Source organism: Megachile rotundata, chromosome 1 (genome assembly GCF_050947335.1).
Source record: "Megachile rotundata isolate GNS110a chromosome 1, iyMegRotu1, whole genome shotgun sequence".
In the NCBI taxonomy this organism is placed as follows: Eukaryota; Metazoa; Arthropoda; class Insecta; order Hymenoptera; family Megachilidae; genus Megachile; species Megachile rotundata.
The window spans coordinates 21,037,764-21,056,454 of record NC_134983.1 but is presented as its reverse complement, the minus strand read 5'-3'; the positions used below and the strand labels follow the sequence as shown (position 1 = coordinate 21,056,454).

The window sequence follows — 18,691 nt, the reverse complement described above, 5'->3', positions numbered from 1 at the left end:
TATAAATTTAAGGACTGAAATCAACATAGATGGGAATCCACTACCTATAGGAATCCACCTTGCTCTCTGAATGTAATTTTACCATATCGCTAGTTGATCTAAGCGATCGTTAGACTCACCGAGGATGTAATTCGTCCCGCGAATCGAGACTCGGGAACAAAACGGAAGATTCAACCAGCTCCGACGCCGAGGTCTCTACGAACAGAGATGGATCTCGTAACTCGAGACCGTTGCACGTTCTAACCATTACACGTTGACCGTGATGACCAGACATGCTACGTTTGTCTATCTGGTACTGCGGCCTATTCGAATGAAAAACACCATTTTAATCTTTGAACATAAACTACTACAACCTACTTCATACTATCTAACAATATAATATATTTACATAATGTTACTAAAAATAGTGAATAAGCAGTTCTAAATGTATTTAATTTCGATTCGACATATTTCACTAGCAATGGATGTCGGTTTTGAAACTCGTGAGACTACGTTTTATTTTGTATAAATAATGTTAGTACATACAGGCGATATGATTGTCGTAGGCAGTATGGTATCGAGCATGTGGGTGACAGTGGCGATTCACAATCGATGTTAAATTATTGGACATGAACGTAGAGGTCTTAGCAAAGTGCTACGATGTGCTGAACGGGGGTGCATATGAACGCTGTATGAAATTCTACTACCGTGTTTGCATTTACAGTGGCTGGTGCAGGATTTCGATTCTTTCGATTATGGATCTTTTTAACGATCCATCGATTTGCTAGCTGTAGCGAACGGAGAAAGTGGTATGGTATTACATCTATAAATGGCACTTTTATAAATGTCTTTTGAGAAAGGAAATATTTATGCAAAATAAATTTTCATTGAAGACTCTCGTTATATTGCTGTGTGGGAGTGTGAGGAATTTTATATTAAGGTTTTTAGTGGGTGCAATTTCTAATACAAGATATTTGACAGTAAATGGAATTCCACGTTTAGGGTGTTGTGTATGGAATTCTATTTAGGATATTTCTGTGGGTGGAATTCCACATTTTATATTTGAGAATGGGTGGAATTCCACACTTAGGATCCTTTATGGATGGAATTCTACATTTTATAATCGGCAATGGGTGGAATTCCACATTTGGTAGTCGACAATAGGTGGAATTTCAAACTTAGGATCCTTTATGGATGGAATTCTATATTTTATAATCGACAATGGGTGGAATTCCATATTTGATAGTCGACATTAGGTGGAATTCCATACTTAGGATTCTTTATAGGTGGAATTCCACACTTAGGATCCTTTATGGATCGAATTCTACATTTTATAATTGACAATGGGAGGAATTCCACATTTGATAGTCGACATTAGGTGGAATTCCATACTTAGGATTCTTTATAGGTGGAATTCCACACTTAGGATCCTTTATGGATGGATTTCTACATTTTATAATCGACAGTGAGTGAAATTCCACATTTGATAGTCGACAATAGGTGGAATTCCACACTTAGGATTCTTTATAGGTGGAATTTCACATTTGATATTCGAAAATCAGTGGAATTCCACATTTGATACTCGGCAATGAGTGCAATTCCGCACTCAGGATTCTTTATGAGTCTAATTCCACGTTTGATATTCGAAAATCAGTAGAATTCCTCATTTTATAGTCGGCAAAGGGTGGAATTCCACACTTAGCCTTCTTTATAGGTGGAATTCCACATTTGATAGTCGGTATTGAGTGGAATTCCACACGTAGAAGACTATATGAATGGAATTCCACATTTAATTCCATCCATTGTAAAATATTAAATATGAAATTCCATCCATACTGTATTCTAAGTGTGGAATTCCATCCATACAGTATTCTAAGTGTGGAATTCCACATTTAATATTCGACAATACATAGAATTCCACACTTAGAATCATTTGTAGATGGAATTCCACCTTCAAGATTTGAAAATAAATGGAATTCTATATTTGAGACATTTCAGAATACAAAATTTGCTACTTCAAGTTTTACTGTCTGTAGAATTCTACGTCTAATATTATATTACACAAGGAATTCCATATTTAAAATTTGTCTGCAAGTAGAATTCCATATTTAAACTTTTTCTTTGTATGGAATTCCAGACTTAATATTCTCCCTGTAGAACTCCGCATCTGATCTCTGACTCCACTTGAAATTCCACACTTGAATATTATTAAACTAAATTTTGTTTAAAATATATATAGAATTCTACAATTGAAATTTCTCCATACGTAGAACACTTGAATGAAATTTACTTGGCAATATAACACATGGCGACGAAGCGACAACGTAATAATATCAACTAACGTAATAGCAAATCGATAATACAGGTAGCAATATATCGAGGTTACAAGTGTAAATCTCTAATCGGCAATATAACGAGATTAGGAGCGTCGTAATCTGTTAATTAGCGTCAAAGGCGAGGAATGATCGGTTATAGCGGTAGAAATGGTGCCATTTAGGGAGGTAATACCGTAGTTGTGCTAATGGTTGCAGAGACGACGTGACGCTAACGTCACGTGCAAAGGGCACTAATGAACGTTCTAACGCTGCTTGGCATAGACCCAACGACTGTTCCAAATGCTCGGTAGAATCATATCTTGCCTGGAATCGTAATCGGTTCTCTTCGAAGACGTATTATACCTGCGCATCACCAGTAGCCTTGGCAGAACATGGATAAAAACACGACGGACCCACGGTGCCATCACGTGCGTCTGTGGCGACCGGAAGTGAACATTGAGGACTACCACGGTTACGCATATACTGAAAAGCAGATACAATTCAATCGACGATTCAGTTATCCGTCGAGTCGATTAGTCAAAGTTTTCTTAAGGCGGGCGTCATTCTCATTTTTTCTACGCATGCGTCTTCATTGAAGAAAATGGGAAAAAGATGGTCTCACATAAGGTACCTTTTCTGGAGAACCAGAGCAGCTACATGTATGTCCAAGGTACCAGATTAAAGCTAAGGAGATGGCCGATAATCTGAGTGAAGTGGATTTTTTTTGTAGGCCTTCATTTTTTTGTAAACACTTCACTGACAACTTACCTCAAAGGCCACACCTATGGCCAGTTTTAAAAAAATTGAAGGACTACAAAAAAAATCCACTTCACGCATCAAATTTCCACGCGCCGAATTTCCATGCGTCGAATTTCTCTACGCATTGAACTTCCACGCGTCGAATTTCTCTACGCATCGAATTTCCACGCGTCGAATTTCTCTACGCATCGAATTTCCACGCGTCGAATTTCCACGCGTCGAATTCTCACGCGTCGAATTTCTCTACGCATCGAATTTCCACGCGTCGAATTTCTCTACGCATCGAATTTCCACGCGTCGAATTCTCACGCGTCGAATTTCCACGCGTCGAATTTCCACGCGTCGAATTTCTCTACGCATCGAATTTCCACGCGTCGAATTTCTCTACGCATCGAATTCTCACGCATCGAATTTCCACGCGTCGAATTTCCACGCGTCGAATTTCTCTACGCGTCGAATTCTCACGCATCGAATTCTCACGCATCGAATTTCCACGCGTCGAATTTCTTTACGCATCGAATTTCCACGCGTCGAATTTCTTTACGCATCGAATTTCCACGCGTCGAATTCTCACGCGTCGAATTTCCACGCGTCGAATTTCTCTACGCGTCGAATTCTCACGCATCGAATTTCCACGCGTCGAATTTCCACGCATCGAATTTCTCTACGCGTCGAATTCTCACGCGTCGAATTCTCACGCGTCGAATTTCTCTACCTATCGAATTTCTACGCGTCGAATTTCTCTACGCATCGAAATTCCACGCGCCGAATTCTCACGCATCGAATTTCTCTACGCGTGGAATTTCCACGCGTTGAATTTCTCTACGCGTCGAATTTCTACGCTTTGAATTCTCACGCGCCGAGTTTCCAACGCGTAGAATTCCCATGCGCAGAATTCCAACGCGCAGAATTCCCATGCGCAGAACTCTCACGCGCATCATTTCCATGCGCAGAACTCCCACGCGCAGAGATTGTCGGCCATCTCCTTAGCTTTAATTTGGTACCTTGGGCGTACATGTAGGTGCTCTGGTTCTCCAGAAAAGGTACCTCGTGTGAGACAATCTTTTTCCCATTTACTTCAATGGAGACGTGCGAAGATAAAATGAGAATGACGCTCCCCTTAAATTATCGTTTATGTTCAAACCGTTGGCGTATATATTGATGGATTATACCTGAAGGTGTCTAGGATCATGGTGAAAAGGACGAATTTACCGAGAAGCGGTACCACGAGCGATGTGGGCGGGATAATTTCGGCCAGCAGAAGGAAGAACACAGTCAGCGACAGTAAAATCGAAATTGATAAGCTGACCTGCAATCAAACAGTCGATCGTTTCAACAAGATTAGAAAAGGCTAAAAAAAAAAATGGGAAAAAGAATGATCAGAGGAGGAGAATATTCCGATTCGATTCAGAATTTGTAAGGCATCCTCGAGCAAAGTGAATCCGCCACAAAGAGACAAAGAGCCCTCGAGATTAAGTGCGACGAACAAAATGCACCTTTTATTCGTTCATGACACAGGATTGTATTTCGGAACGTGTTAAGGTCGCACCTATTGTTCGCGGTATTTATCAAATTTCTTCTTTTTCTTTTTTAATTATTTTTGCTTTATTTAAGAAACTCTTACTTGTCTTTTTATGTATTTTTGGGGGCCATTTTTTAAACTTGGGATTTTCGAAATTGGATGTATTGATATTTTGGGGAAAAGGGATTTAGGAATCTCTGCGAATTCGACGCATGGAATTTTCACGCGTCGAATTTCCACGTGCCGAATTCTCACGCATCAAATTTCCACGCGCCGAATTTCTACGCGTCGAATTTCCACGCATCGAATTTCCACGCGCCGAATTTCTACGCGTCGAATTTCCACGCGTCAAATTTCCATGCGTCGAATTTCTCTACGCATCGAATTTCTCTACGCAACGAATTTCCACGCGTCCAATTTCTCTACGTATCGAATTTCCACGCGTCGAATTTCCACGCGTCGAATTTCCACGCGTCGAATTCTCACGCGTCGAATTTCTCTACGCATCGAATTTCTCTATGCATCGAATTTCCACGCGTCGAATTCTCACGCATCGAATTTCCACGCGTCGAATTTCTCTATGCATCGAATTTCCACGCGTTGAATTTCTCTACGCGCCGAATTTCTCTACGCGTCGAATTTCTACGCTTTGATTTCTCACGCGTCGAGTTTCCAACGCGTAGAATTCCCATGCGCAGAATTCTAACGCGTAGAATTCCCATATGCAGAATTCCAATGCGCAGAACTCCTACGCGCTGCAGTTCCATGCGCAGAACTCCCACGCGCAGCATTCCCATGCGCAGAATTCTCACGCGCAGAATTTAGAGGAAATCTGGATCATTGAACTGCACAATATCTAGGAACATATCAAATCCAGCGATCCACACTGTATCTAAGTATCCACGTAAACGCTAATATCTACTAACATCTCTCTTACCACAAACCCCAAAATATTTCCTTTTCCCAAGAACTTTTATCGACTCCTATAATTTGACACCATAACACATGCAAATGTTTATCGTCCCAAAAGATGGTTCCCTTCCTCCCGATTTAAAATACCAACACGATCGCGAACAGAACTTGCCTGGAGGATAAGGGTTCGTTTCACGGTACACCCGGCGTGTTTCCAGATACACGATACGCAAATATTCCTTGCATACAAACGCGATACACGTAAAGATAGGCGTGTAACGCGAGATGGAAGTCGATATTCGCGATTGGTCGGTGCAGCTTTCAAATCGGTAGGCAAACGAGAAACGAGGGACAAAGGCAGATTCGAGAACGTATTGTTTCCCTAGCAGATTCGCCAACTGAAGCCGGATTCATGCTCCGTTGCTATTGTCTTTTTCAAACGCGATCTCGTACAGTCAGGACTAGATCTCTCTTCCCTACCGAAAATACTGTAACTAATGCGAAAAGGCGCGTATGTTCGATACATTTTTGGGGACATTTTAACATTTGTGAATTTAGTTATTTGGAGGTCTAGGGATTTTGGAATATAGGGATTTTTGGAGCTAGAGATTTTTAGGGTTTCGGGATCTAAGGATTTTGGGGGCTTAGGGTTTTGGGATCTAGGGATTTTGGGGTCTAGGGTTTTGGGATCTAGAGATTTTTGGATATCGGGATTTGGGGATCTTAGGGTTTTGGGATCTAGAGATTTTTGGATATAGGGATTTGGGGGTCTTAGGGTTTTGGGATCTAGAGATTTTTGGATATAGGGATTTGGGGGTCTTAGGATTTTGGGATCTAGAGATTTTTGGATATAGGGATTTGGGGACTTAGGGTTTCGGGATCTAGGGATTTGGGGGACTTAGGGTTTCGGGATACAGGGATTTGGTGGACTTAGGATTTTGGGATCTAGGGATTTGGGGGACTTAAGGTTTCGGGATATAGGGATTTGGTGGACTTAGGGTTTCGGGATCTAGGGATTTTGGAATATAGGGATTTGGGGGTCTTAAGGTTTTGGGATCTGGGGATTTCGGGCTCTAGGAATTTTTGGACCTTAGGGATTTTCAACTCTAGGGATTTTGGGATATAGAGTTTGAAGGTCTAGGGATTTTGGAATACAGAGTTTGGAGGTCTAGGGATTTTCAACTTTAGGGATTTTGGGATATAGAGTTTGAAGGTCTAGGGATTTTGGAATACAGAGTTTGGAGGTCTAGGGATTTGGGAATCTATAAATTTGGGGATGTAGGGCTTTGAGATTTAGGAAGATTTAGAGATTCGGTTATTTAGGTACTCGAAGATCCAAAGATTCGGGGATCTAGGAATATTTAGGATCTAAATACGTCGATGATCTAGGGATATCAAGACCTGCAGATGTAACAATCTAGGAACAAGATCTACGAAAGATCTAAATATGGTGACGATCTATGTCAAGATCTAGGAATTTTTGAATCACATGAATTTGTAAATAATTGTACAGTATTTTACAAAAGAGCACTTAGGTATAAAAATTCGATAGGGTCCATAAACCGAAGAATATCGTCTGTTCTGAGATCGAACGAAAGTGTCGGCTTGCGGCTGTGGATGGCACGCTGACATTTGACCTTCTATCCGGGTTTTTTCTCTTCCCCCTTTACCCTTTTGGCAGCCTCTCACGAGTCAGAACAATACGACTGAATTATAGAGGCGTATACGGCGTCAAGTGGGTATCGGCTCGAGGTCAAGAGTCCACGAGGAATGAAGGCCGAACGGCATTTAGAGGCTTGCATACCGACGTTGGATTTTGATATTTCGACCCTCTCCGAACCCCACGACCCTCCGCGGAATCCATTTTCATTCGACGAATCTGGTTCTGTTCAAAATTTCGCGCTCTTACGAATTTACGCACGATACTTATCGATTAGTCTGTACATCATGCTGTTCTCCGTACTTTGTTGAAATTGGTAAACATTGCACGTTGAAATTTTAATTATCATTGACATAGGTTGATCAAAGGAATTAGAATTGAATAGATGTAGAAGAATAAATGGGATAAATAGAATTATGTAGGGTATAGTTTAAATAAAGTAACAAATCGATAAATTGAATTAAATAAATTAATAGATTGGATGGTTTAATTTCCCACGCGCCGAATTTCCATGCGTCGAATATTTACGCGTCAAATTTCCATATGGAGAATTTCCACGCTCCGAATTCTCACGCACTAAATTTCAACGTATCAAATTTCCACGCGCCGAATTCTCACACGTCGAATTTCCACGCTCCGAATTCTCACGCATCGAATTTCTCTACGCGTCGAATTTCCACGCTCCGAATTCTCACGCATCAAATTTCTCTACGCGTCGAATTTCCACGCTCCGAATTCTCACGCATCGAATTTCCAATGCGTAGAATTCCCATGCGTAGAACTCCCACGCATCGAATTTCCAAGCGCCGAATTTCCAACGCGTAGAATTCCCATGCGTAGAACTCCCACGCATCGAATTTCCAAGCGCCGAATTTCCAACGCGTAGAATTCCCATGCGTAGAACTCCCACGCATCGAAATTCCAAGCGCCGAATTTCCAACGCGTAGAATTCCCATGCGTAGAAATCCCACGCGCAGAATTCCCATGCGTAGAACTCCCACGCGCAGAACTCCCACGCGTAGAATTCTCATGCGCAGAACTCCCACGCGTAGAATTCTCATGCGTAGAACTCCCACGCGCAGAATTCCCATGCGTAGAACTCCCACGCGCAGCATTCCCATGCGCAGAACTCCCACGCGCAGAATTCCCATGCGCAGAACTCCCACGCGCAGCAATCCCATGCGCAGAACTCCCACGCGCAGCAATCCCATGCGTAAAAGTCCCACGCATAGAATTCCTATGCATAGAATTCCCACGCGCCGAATTCCTATGTGTAGAATTTAAAATATTAAATACCCCAACACAAAAATATTAAGCTCCTACTATATTTAAATAGAAGTCGATTAAACAGACTGCAGTACAATTAAATTAAGATTAATCCAACCGATGCAGTTGCCGTCAGTAAAAAACGTCTCTCCTTATTAAAACAAATCGAAACAGAAATAATAATATATTTTTTTTAGAAGAATGGTTACCTTCTCGCCACTGTCGCTTGGCAGATAGAAGACCAACACCGTAAGAAACGAGATACCCATACACGGTATTATGAGGTTGACGGTGTAAAACAGAGTCTTCCGTCTCATGGTGATGTTGAACGTTATGTCGAGGTAAGGCTCGTCGCAGCACGTGTAAAATTTTTCATTTCTGCAAACGAGACATGTTCGTGAAACCCGCTGGTCGTATCGTTATCCCGAAACATCGTGGAACACGGTTAACTAACGAAGTTATCCGTGAAACTTTCATTAGCTCGATTATATATGAATATCTTTCGGGAATTGGACTCTGAAAAGAATATCTTATTACGTCGTATTACGTTTCGGACGGATCTTTCGGGTTTAAGAGTGCTTTGTAGGTATGGGTTTAATTAAATACGGTTACTTGAGATATTAATGAGGTCCGATGAAGTTTTGGTGAAAGAAAAATACTGCAGTGAGAGCACGATAACTCCCTGCGCTTGGGGCTTCAGGGAGTACGGTAGTTGTGGGACACTGTATTTATACGTTAGATTTCTACGCGATGAATTATTGCACGACGAATTTTTATATGTTGTATTAGTACAAGGTGGGTTTCCACGCATCGAAATTCTACGCTTCGAATTTCCACGCATAGAATTTCCACGCGTCGAATTTCCACGCATCGAATTTCTACGCGTCGAATTTCCATGCGTCGAACTCCTACGCTTTGAATTCTCACGCGCTAAATTCCAACGCGCAGAATTCCCATGCGTAGAATTTCTACGCGTCAAATTTCTCTACGCGTTGAATTTCCACGCGTCGAATTCTCACGCATCGAAATTCCACGCGGTTAATTTCCAACGCGTAGAATTCCCATGCGCAGAATTCCCACGAGTAGAATTCCTACGCGTAGAATTTCCACGCGTAGAAATTCCAACGCGTAGAAGTCCCACGCGCAGAATTCCAACGCGTGGAACTCCCATGCGCAGAATTCCCACGCGTAGAATACCCACGCGCAGAATTCCCATGCGCAGAAATCCAACGCGCAGAATTCCCATGCGCAGAACTCCCACGCGCAGAATTCCCATGCGCAGAAATCCCACGCGCAGAATTCCCATGCGCAGAAGTCCCACGCGCAGAATTCCCATGCGCAGAAGTCCCACGCGCAGAATTCCCACGCGTAGAACTCCCATGCGCAGAATTCCCAAGCGTAGAATTCTTATGCGTTGAATTCTCACGCGTCGAATTTCCACATATCGAATTTCTACGCGTCGTATATATTTTCTCTAATAAGAAAATACGAAAATATTAAATATCCCAGTACGAAAATATTACACTTCTACTATAAAATATGAAGCTACTAAAACTACTATTAAAATATCAAGCTTCTATCTTGTATTTCAAAAGAAAAATGTTAACTTCATTTTCAGCTCACTATTGTGAAGAGTACTATTTTCCGTCCTAATGCAATGCGACAGCAAGAAATTACTACGAGATTTCTCAATTTGCAGCCAATTACTGCACTCTCCGAGGAAAATTTTATGCATCCAATATTATATGCATACACGACAAAATTATAAGTTCGCATATTTAATTAATTGCGACAGAAATTGTTTCGAATAATTCACCGCTACCGTCTCGCGATAAATTAACTGCAAATAATTAGGTTCTCACGCTCCTAGCAAGGTTTCCGATAAAATTTTTATAAACTCTTCTCCGCATTCTGACAATGACGGCTTTTAATTATGGAACAGTCAAATATCTTTTGTCCTCGTTATAAATTTGCTTCGTTAGCATTCCTCTTGTATTTTTGATAGTTTCTGGGGAACGTGTCGATCATTTAAAAATGTGGATTATTGCTGTTTAAGTTTGGATGATTTTTAAATTACGTGTTTGTAATATTTTGTGAAAAGGTGGACGATGTATGTTGGTTTGACAGAGAAATCTTATAAAGGGGATTATAAGATTTTGTTTGTTTTCGAGTATTTATAGTTGCAATCGATATGCTCACCTCACGGCTGGGACTTCGAGGATGTCCCACTCGACGGAAGTATAAAACTCCGACAGATCGACGCCGATGTCGACGACGTTGCTGCCACGGATTTCGTCGATGTGTCGAAGATCGACCTGCGAACAATTAAACAGTGCTTTAATTTACTAATTTTTATATTTATTAACAAATTTTTATGTTTAGACATTAGGTAGTTACAAATATTTTAATTTAGGTATTAGATGGTTATACAAATTTTCAGTTGATGAAAATCATGAATTTTCATTTGACAAATTTAAACATTATGGACCTTCAAGTTAACAAATGTTCAAATTCTAAATTTTCAAATTGAAATTTTTTTAAGTGATGAATTTTCTAATTGATGCATTTCAGAATTATAATAAACATATTACCATAATAAATAATTTATACAATTTGAACAATTTATACACTTTATACAATTTAAGCAATTTGAACAATTTATACAATTTGAACAATTTATACAATTTGAACAATTTATACAATTTGAACAATTTATACAATTTATACAATTTGAACAATTTAAACAATTTAAACAATTTAAACAATTTGAACAATTTATACAATTTATACAATTTGAACAATTTGAACAATTTATACAATTTGAACAATTTGAACAATTTATACAATTTGAACAATTTATACAATTTATACAATTTATACAATTTGAACAATTTATACAATTTGAACAATTTATACAATTTGAACAATTTATACAATTTATACAATTTGAACAATTTAAACAAATTAAATAATTTAAACAATTATTGTTTGTTGTTTACAATTGCTTATTACAATTCTTTATTACAATACCAAACAATTTAAACAATTATTGTTTGTTGTTTACAATTGCTTATTACAATTCTCTATTACAATACCAAACAATTTAACAATTATCGTAATAAACATATTCCAACAAACATTTACATCACAACAAAAATATATATATCCAAAATTATTTTTTGTCTCTTAACCTATAAATATATTTATAAATCGCTTAACTTATAAATCTATATGACACCTAAATTTACCCATGAATTTGCCCGAAAGTCCTGCACGTATCTAATAGTCCGAAATAAACGAGCAGCAAATAACAAGAAGATTAAAAGCCGTTCGATAACTATCGCGATATGAAAAGGAATCCTTTGGATTTGTAAGTGGATAAAACCGATAACAGGCCATAAACGATAACACGTTATCCATCGTGCTGTTTAACGACAGCAATCGAGGATGCCTCGATATCAAAGACTAATATAAAAGACTCGGTATCCTAACAGATCGTTAAAAGGGTTTCACGTAATCATCCTTCACGTTCATTGCTGGTCCACATAAAGCTGATCGATCGGTATGTACTTCTTATTAAATGAACTTGATGGATATCCCCGTCGTTGGCCGTGATGATGTATGGACAACATTACTCGCCTAATGCATTATTCATTCTTCATTGTAGTAGAGATATTTTGCCCGATAACACCCGGGTCAATCGTGTCGCACGCTGTCGCACAACGACAATCGTCCGCGAAATAACGATCCGAAACGATCTTCTAAACCGCATGCCACTTGTGGCTTCCACGTTTCTTTGTTTCCTTTCAATCGGAAGATTCACGGTTTTTTTTTCTGTCGAATGTAAAATTTATGTGGTCGTTTCTAGTGAAATGGGATTCCTTTTTTATTTTAGTGTCAAGGGGGATAACGAACGGAAGAGAGGTTTCGGTAAATCAGTGTTGAGTGTATGGCATTTGTGGGTGGAGGATTTAATACGAGTTCTATTGCGTTACGATACATTTTGGGGTTGAGATGTTATATTTACATGTTAGATTTCTACGCGTTCAATTATTGCGCAGCGAATTTCTAAGAGTAGGATTACTACGCACTGAATTTCCACGCGTTGTATTTTTACACGGTGGCTTTCCACGCACCGAATTTCCACGCGTCGAAATTCTACGCACCAAATTCCAACGCGCAGAATTCCTACGCGTAGAATTCCCACGCGCCGAATCTACACGCGTCGAATTTCCACGCACCGAATTCTCACGCATCAAATTTCCACGCGTCGAATTTCCACGCGCCCAAATTCCAACGCGTAGAATTCCCACGCGCCGAACTCCTACGCGCCAAATTTCCACGCGTCGAATTTCTCTACGCATCGAATTTCCACGCACCGAATTCTCACGCATCAAATTTCCACGCGTCGAATTTCTCTACGCGTCGGATTTCCACGCGCCCAAATTCCAACGCGTAGAATTCCCACGCGCCGAATCCTCACGCGTCGAATTTCCATGCATCAAATTTCCACGCGTTGAATTTCCACGCATCAAATTTCTCTACGCGTCGGATTTCCACGCGTCCAAATTCCAACGCGTAGAATTCCCTCGCGCCGAATTCTCACGCGCCGAACTCCTACGCGCCAATTTTCCACGCGTCGAATTTCTCTACGTATCGAATTTCCACGTACCGAATTCTCACGCGTCGGATTTCCACGCGTCCAAATTCCAACGCGTAGAATTCCCTCGCGCTGAATTCTCACGCGTCGAATTTCCATGCGCCGAACTCCTACGCGCCAATTTTCCACGCGTCGAATTTCTCTACGTATCGAATTTCCACGCACCGAATTCTCACGCGTCGAATTTCTCTACGCGTCGGATTTCCACGTGCCCGAATTCCAACGCATAGAATTCCAAAGCGCGGAATTCCCATGCGCATAGTACCCACGCGCAGCATTCCCATGCGCAGAAGTCCCACGCGCAGAATTCCCATGCGCAGAATTCCCACTCGTTGAATTCCTCCGCGCCGATTTTCCACGTATTGAATTCCCACGCGTCGAATTTCCATACGTTGAATTCCCACGCACTGAATTTCGACGCCCCAAATTTCCAACGCATTCGTTTGTATCGAGTTATTATTTCCACGATTTAAATGCTTGCAATCAAAACTGAAATCATATTTAATAACCCACAATTGAAATCATACTGAATAATTGAAAATTTAAACCACATCCAATGACTGATAATTTAAAATTGTCTGTAACAATTATTGTAAACGATTAAAATTTGCAACGAAATGCAAAGTGTTTTTATGTATTTATATATGTAAAATTTGCATTGTGAAAGGAGAAATAATTCGATAAAAGAATAGACATTGTATTAAACAGAATGTCCTGTTCGTCAAAATGGAAATTCGAATTCAGAGATTCCGGTTATCCGATGATTGCTCGAACCAATTGAGCTCATTGTATCCCTCTTGAAGCTTAATAGTCTGAAACTCCTGCCTCATGATACTGGGAAATAAAAGGGGATTATGTCTGGTAAATAGATGGCATTACAAGTGCTGCTGGATAGTTCGGTACCCGCTTTCCAACAATCGGAGCTTCCTAAAATTGATTAAAAGGTACTTTGTCTATAGAGGATACCTGAATCATGCTACCAAAATACTATTCTGGGTTTGTTCGTTTTTATACAGTAACTCAATTAGGTAGATTTGTTATTTTCGAGAGAATTAAATAACTTTTTAATGTACAAGAAGAATTATTCTTGTTCAAGATTTTTATTTAATTTTTAGATACATTACTCTATTATATCTATCACTGTTGTATTTTTTAAATAAAAATAAACTGTGACAAATAAATTGGGAGAATTTACAAAACAAATTCACGGAAAATAACGGACACATAAATTGATAGAATTTACGGAATAAATTTGCGAAAAATAAAGCGGTGACATAAATTGGAACAACCGGAAGATTTATAGAACTGACGGACACGATGTAGAGTTTTGGTCGAACATTCTATATGAAATTGATTAAACAAATCTTCTTAACTTCATTTAAACAAATCTGCTTAAATTTAACTGATTAAAAAATTTGATTGAACTCAACTGATGAAACATCTTGGTCTTCTTAAAATCAAAACAAAATATACTAAAATTTCTACATGCATGTAACAGTTAAAAAATTTAATTTAAGCTTCCTACGAAATGAATTTCCCTTAAAATCCCAAAAATAATTTGCATGTATAAAAGTTGCCTATAAAATTTTATTTAAAAAAGACTTCCATTAAGAGTCAAAACGAAATTGAATAAAAAATGAATGATAAATGAATTTGATTAACTGATCGATCACTTAGCCTGAAGAGTTCGAATTCATCAAATAAGAGTGTCGGAGCGATTTAAAATTCTTCTCCTATAATTTGAAACTTTTTACAGAGTATGGATGGAGGAAGTTCGAAGACACCGAAGGTAATTTTTGTCTCGTGGCTCGAAATTTCCGAACACCGTTTAATATTCAGCCAGCGGAGGTTAGGAAAAGTGATCGTTACCTGGAAGCCATCGTAAGTCCACGAGCCGAACTTCATGACGCACGTCTGCTCGTCGAACGGAAAATATTCTACGTCGATCTCACAGGAAGACTTGTATATCGCCGGTGGCTTCCACTCGACTCTCCCTGTGTAATTTAACGTCGCCTTCGTTGCCAGCGTCACCTCGAAATTACCGTCAGCACTGTTGCAATCAAACGTACACGTTATTCAATTATACATAGAGTCAAAAATTAACTTAACGCTAAAATCTAACTGGATGTGATTCCAGTTGGATGTGATAACAACTCTTGTCGTAGATTTCAAGAAGATTAACTTTGATTGTTGTTCAATGCACGATATATCTTGTCATGGTAGACTTGAATGAAATATACTCTAGCTGGATGTGATTCCAGTTGGATGTGATAACAACTCTTGTCGTGGATTTTAAGAAAATTAACTTTGATTGTTGTTCACGATCTCTATAGTCTATATAGTACATCTATGTGATAGTACATGATGATCTCATGGTAGATTTCAAGAAAATTAACTTTGATTGTTGTTCACGATCTCTATAGTCTATATAGTACATCTATGTAATAGTACATGATGATCTTATGGTAGATTTCAAGAAAATTAACTTTGACTGTGTTCACAAGCTATCGTTCATACAGTACATCTATGTAATAGTACATGATATCTATCTATTATAGTACACGATCTATCCTGTCATGTCAGACTTGAATGAAATATAACTTTGACTATAATATATTAATATATAATTGATTGTAATATATCAATATATAATCAATGTTATCATGGTGGATTTGACTAAAATCAAACTTGACTTTGATCATAATACAGCAGGGTATAATCAATCATATCATAGTTTTAACTAAAATCTAACTTAACTTTGATCATAATCCAGTAGGACGTAATCGATCAACTTTAATAAATCTGACTCATGGGAGTTCACCTAACGATTACTGTAATCCAGCAGGGTACGATCAATATCTTATTATAATAAATTTCGATAAAATTCAACTTTGTAATTCATGAAATGTGACTAAAATCTAACTTCGATTAGAACATTGATTATATATAGCATTATAATCAATCTTATCGTGGTAGATTTGACTGAAATGTTGCTTAGCTTTGATCGTAATCCAGCAAGATATAATCAATCAAATCTGATATATTTGACTCATGGGAGTACACCTAAGGATGACTACAATGCAACATGATATCAATCTTGTGGTAATAGATGTCAATAAAATTTAACTTTGATTGTAATGCAGTACATGATCAACCTTGACGAAGACTTATGAAAGATAACCTGACGCTGACTATAATCTAGCTTGATGTAATTAATCTTTTCGTAGTAGATTTGACTAAAATATAACTTCTAGCTTTGACTATAATTCACTACAATACAATACAATAGGATAACTTAATGTAACTTAGTATCTTAAGTATTCTAAGTAGCCTAGTATCCCAATTACCCTAGTATCCCAATTACCCTAGTATCCCAATTACCCTACTATCCCAATCACTCTAGTGTCCCAATCACTCTAGTATCCCAATCACCCTAGTGTCCTAATCACTCTAGTATCCCAATCATTCTAGTGTCCCAATCACTCTAGTATCCCAATCACCCTAGTGTCTCAATCACTCTAGTATACCAATCACCCTAGTGTCCCAATCACTCTAGTATCCCAATCATTCTAGTGTCCCAATCACTCTAGTATCCCAATCACCCTAGTGTCCCAATCACTCTAGTATCCCGATTACCCTAGTGTCCCAATCACTCTAGTATCCCAATCACTCTAGTATCCCAATCACCCTAGTGTCCCAATCACTCTAGTGTCCCAATCACTCTAGTATCCCAATCACCCTAGTGTCCCAATCACTCTAGTGTCCCAATCACTCTAGTATCCCAATCACCCTAGTGTCCCAATCACTCTAGTATCCCAATCACCCTAGTGTCCCAATCACTCTAGTATCCCAATCACCCTAGTGTCCCAATCACCCTAGTATCCCGATTACCCTAGTGTCCCAATCACCCTACTATCCCAATCACTCTAGTGTCCCAATCACCCTACTATCCCAATCACCCTAGTGTCCCAATCACCCTACTATCCCAATCACTCTAGTGTCCCAATCACTCTACTATCCCAATCACCCTAGTGTCCCAATCACCCTAGTGTCCCAATCACTCTAGTATCCCAATCACTCTAGTGTCCCAATCACTCTAGTGTCCCAATCACCCTAGTGTCTCAATCACTCTAGTATCCCAATCACCCTAGTGTCCCAATCACTCTAGTATCCCAATCACTCTAGTGTTCCAATCACCCTAGTGTCCCAATCACCCTAGTATCCCAATCACTCTAGTATCCCAATCACCCTAGTGTCCCAATCACTCTAGTATCCCAATCACCCTAGTGTCCCAATCACTCTAGTATCCCAATCACTCTAGTATCCCAATCACCCTAGTGTCCCAATCACCCTAGTGTCCCAATCACTCTAGTATCCCAATCATTCTAGTGTCCCAATTACTCTAGTATCCCAATCACCCTACTATCCCAATCACTCTAGTATCCCAATCACCCTAGTGTCCCAATCACTCTAGTATCCCAATCACTCTAGTGTTCCAATCACCCTAGTGTCCCAATCACCCTAGTATCCCAATCACTCTAGTATCCCAATCACCCTAGTGTCCCAATCACTCTAGTATCCCAATCACCCTAGTGTCCCAATCACTCTAGTATCCCAATCACTCTAGTATCCCAATCACCCTAGTGTCCCAATCACTCTAGTATCCCAATCACCCTAGTGTCCCAATCACTCTAGTATCCCAATCACCCTAGTGTCCCAATCACCCTAGTGTCCCAATCACCCTAGTGTCCCAATCACTCTAGTATCCCAACTACCCTAGTATCCCAATTACCCTAATATCCCAATCACCCTACCATCCCAATTACCCTAATATCCCAATCACCCTACCATCCCAATCACCCTACCATCCCAATCACCCTACCATCCCAATCACTCTACCATCCCAATCACCCTACCATCCCAATTACCCTAATACCCCAAGTATCCTAGTATCCCAATATCCTAATCCTAGTATTCCAAATACCCAAATCCCCTAATCCTACCATCTCACCTAACACCGAATGCACCAAAAATAACTTACATCCTTCAAACGAATACTTTGTACAAGAACCCATCTACGATAAAAGATAAAGTAATGAAATTGCAAGATAAATCCAACCCCTTTATTTCTGTTATGAAAGCTCCAAGATTAACAGATTATTCACGGCGGATTGCCAAGTAATCTCGAACGATCTCCTACGATAATGAAATTTTGTAAAATTCAAATGATAAAACGAAATCAAAGAGACGGTACCTTCCGTTATACAATCTTTTCGTATATCATATTTATCAACCCTTTGTCATACTCCGACGACTTCAACCCTCAAATGCATATAGTTGTATAAATGCAACATACCAGTTTTAATCTTATAAATTATATACAAAATGTAGGAAACCTGCAATGAGTAGTGTTGCAGATATGCCACGTACCAATCAAATACACAATAGCGTCATCTGTTCGTTTCAATTTGAATCAACCGCTTTCAAGGTATTTTGTTAGTTGATAACTTTTGGTAAAATTAGAAAATCATGCATTTAAGGATTAACTCGTTACATACTTCAAATAAATCTTACTCGAATCTTTAATACGCTTCGGTCCACTATTTAATTCCAATCAT

At 39.4% G+C, this 18,691-nt stretch overlaps 1 protein-coding gene across 11 annotated transcripts in view; it reads right to left on the bottom strand.

Moving 5' to 3' along the window:
• Positions 1–18,691, bottom strand: part of nAChRa3 (nicotinic acetylcholine receptor alpha3 subunit) — a 135,788-nt gene that overhangs the window by 7,527 nt on the left and 109,570 nt on the right. For 8 of the 11 annotated variants that reach the window (XR_013038259.1, XR_013038253.1, XR_013038251.1 and 5 more), the window contains 6 exons: positions 14,943–15,123; positions 10,613–10,728; positions 8,623–8,791; positions 4,226–4,362; positions 2,619–2,777; positions 120–302 (listed from right to left, as the gene is read on the bottom strand). Coding sequence is in view for 6 of the 11 variants with exons in the window: in XM_012290153.2 (XP_012145543.1) it covers positions 120–302; positions 2,619–2,777; positions 4,226–4,362; positions 8,623–8,791; positions 10,613–10,728; positions 14,943–15,123 (945 nt within the window). In the remaining 5 variants the exon portion in view is untranslated. Of the gene's footprint in view, positions 1–119; positions 303–2,618; positions 2,778–4,225; positions 4,363–8,622; positions 8,792–10,612; positions 10,729–14,942; positions 15,124–18,691 lie in introns of those variants that run through there. The other 3 variants (XM_076531999.1, XM_076532011.1, XM_076532009.1) reach the window with 3 other exon arrangements.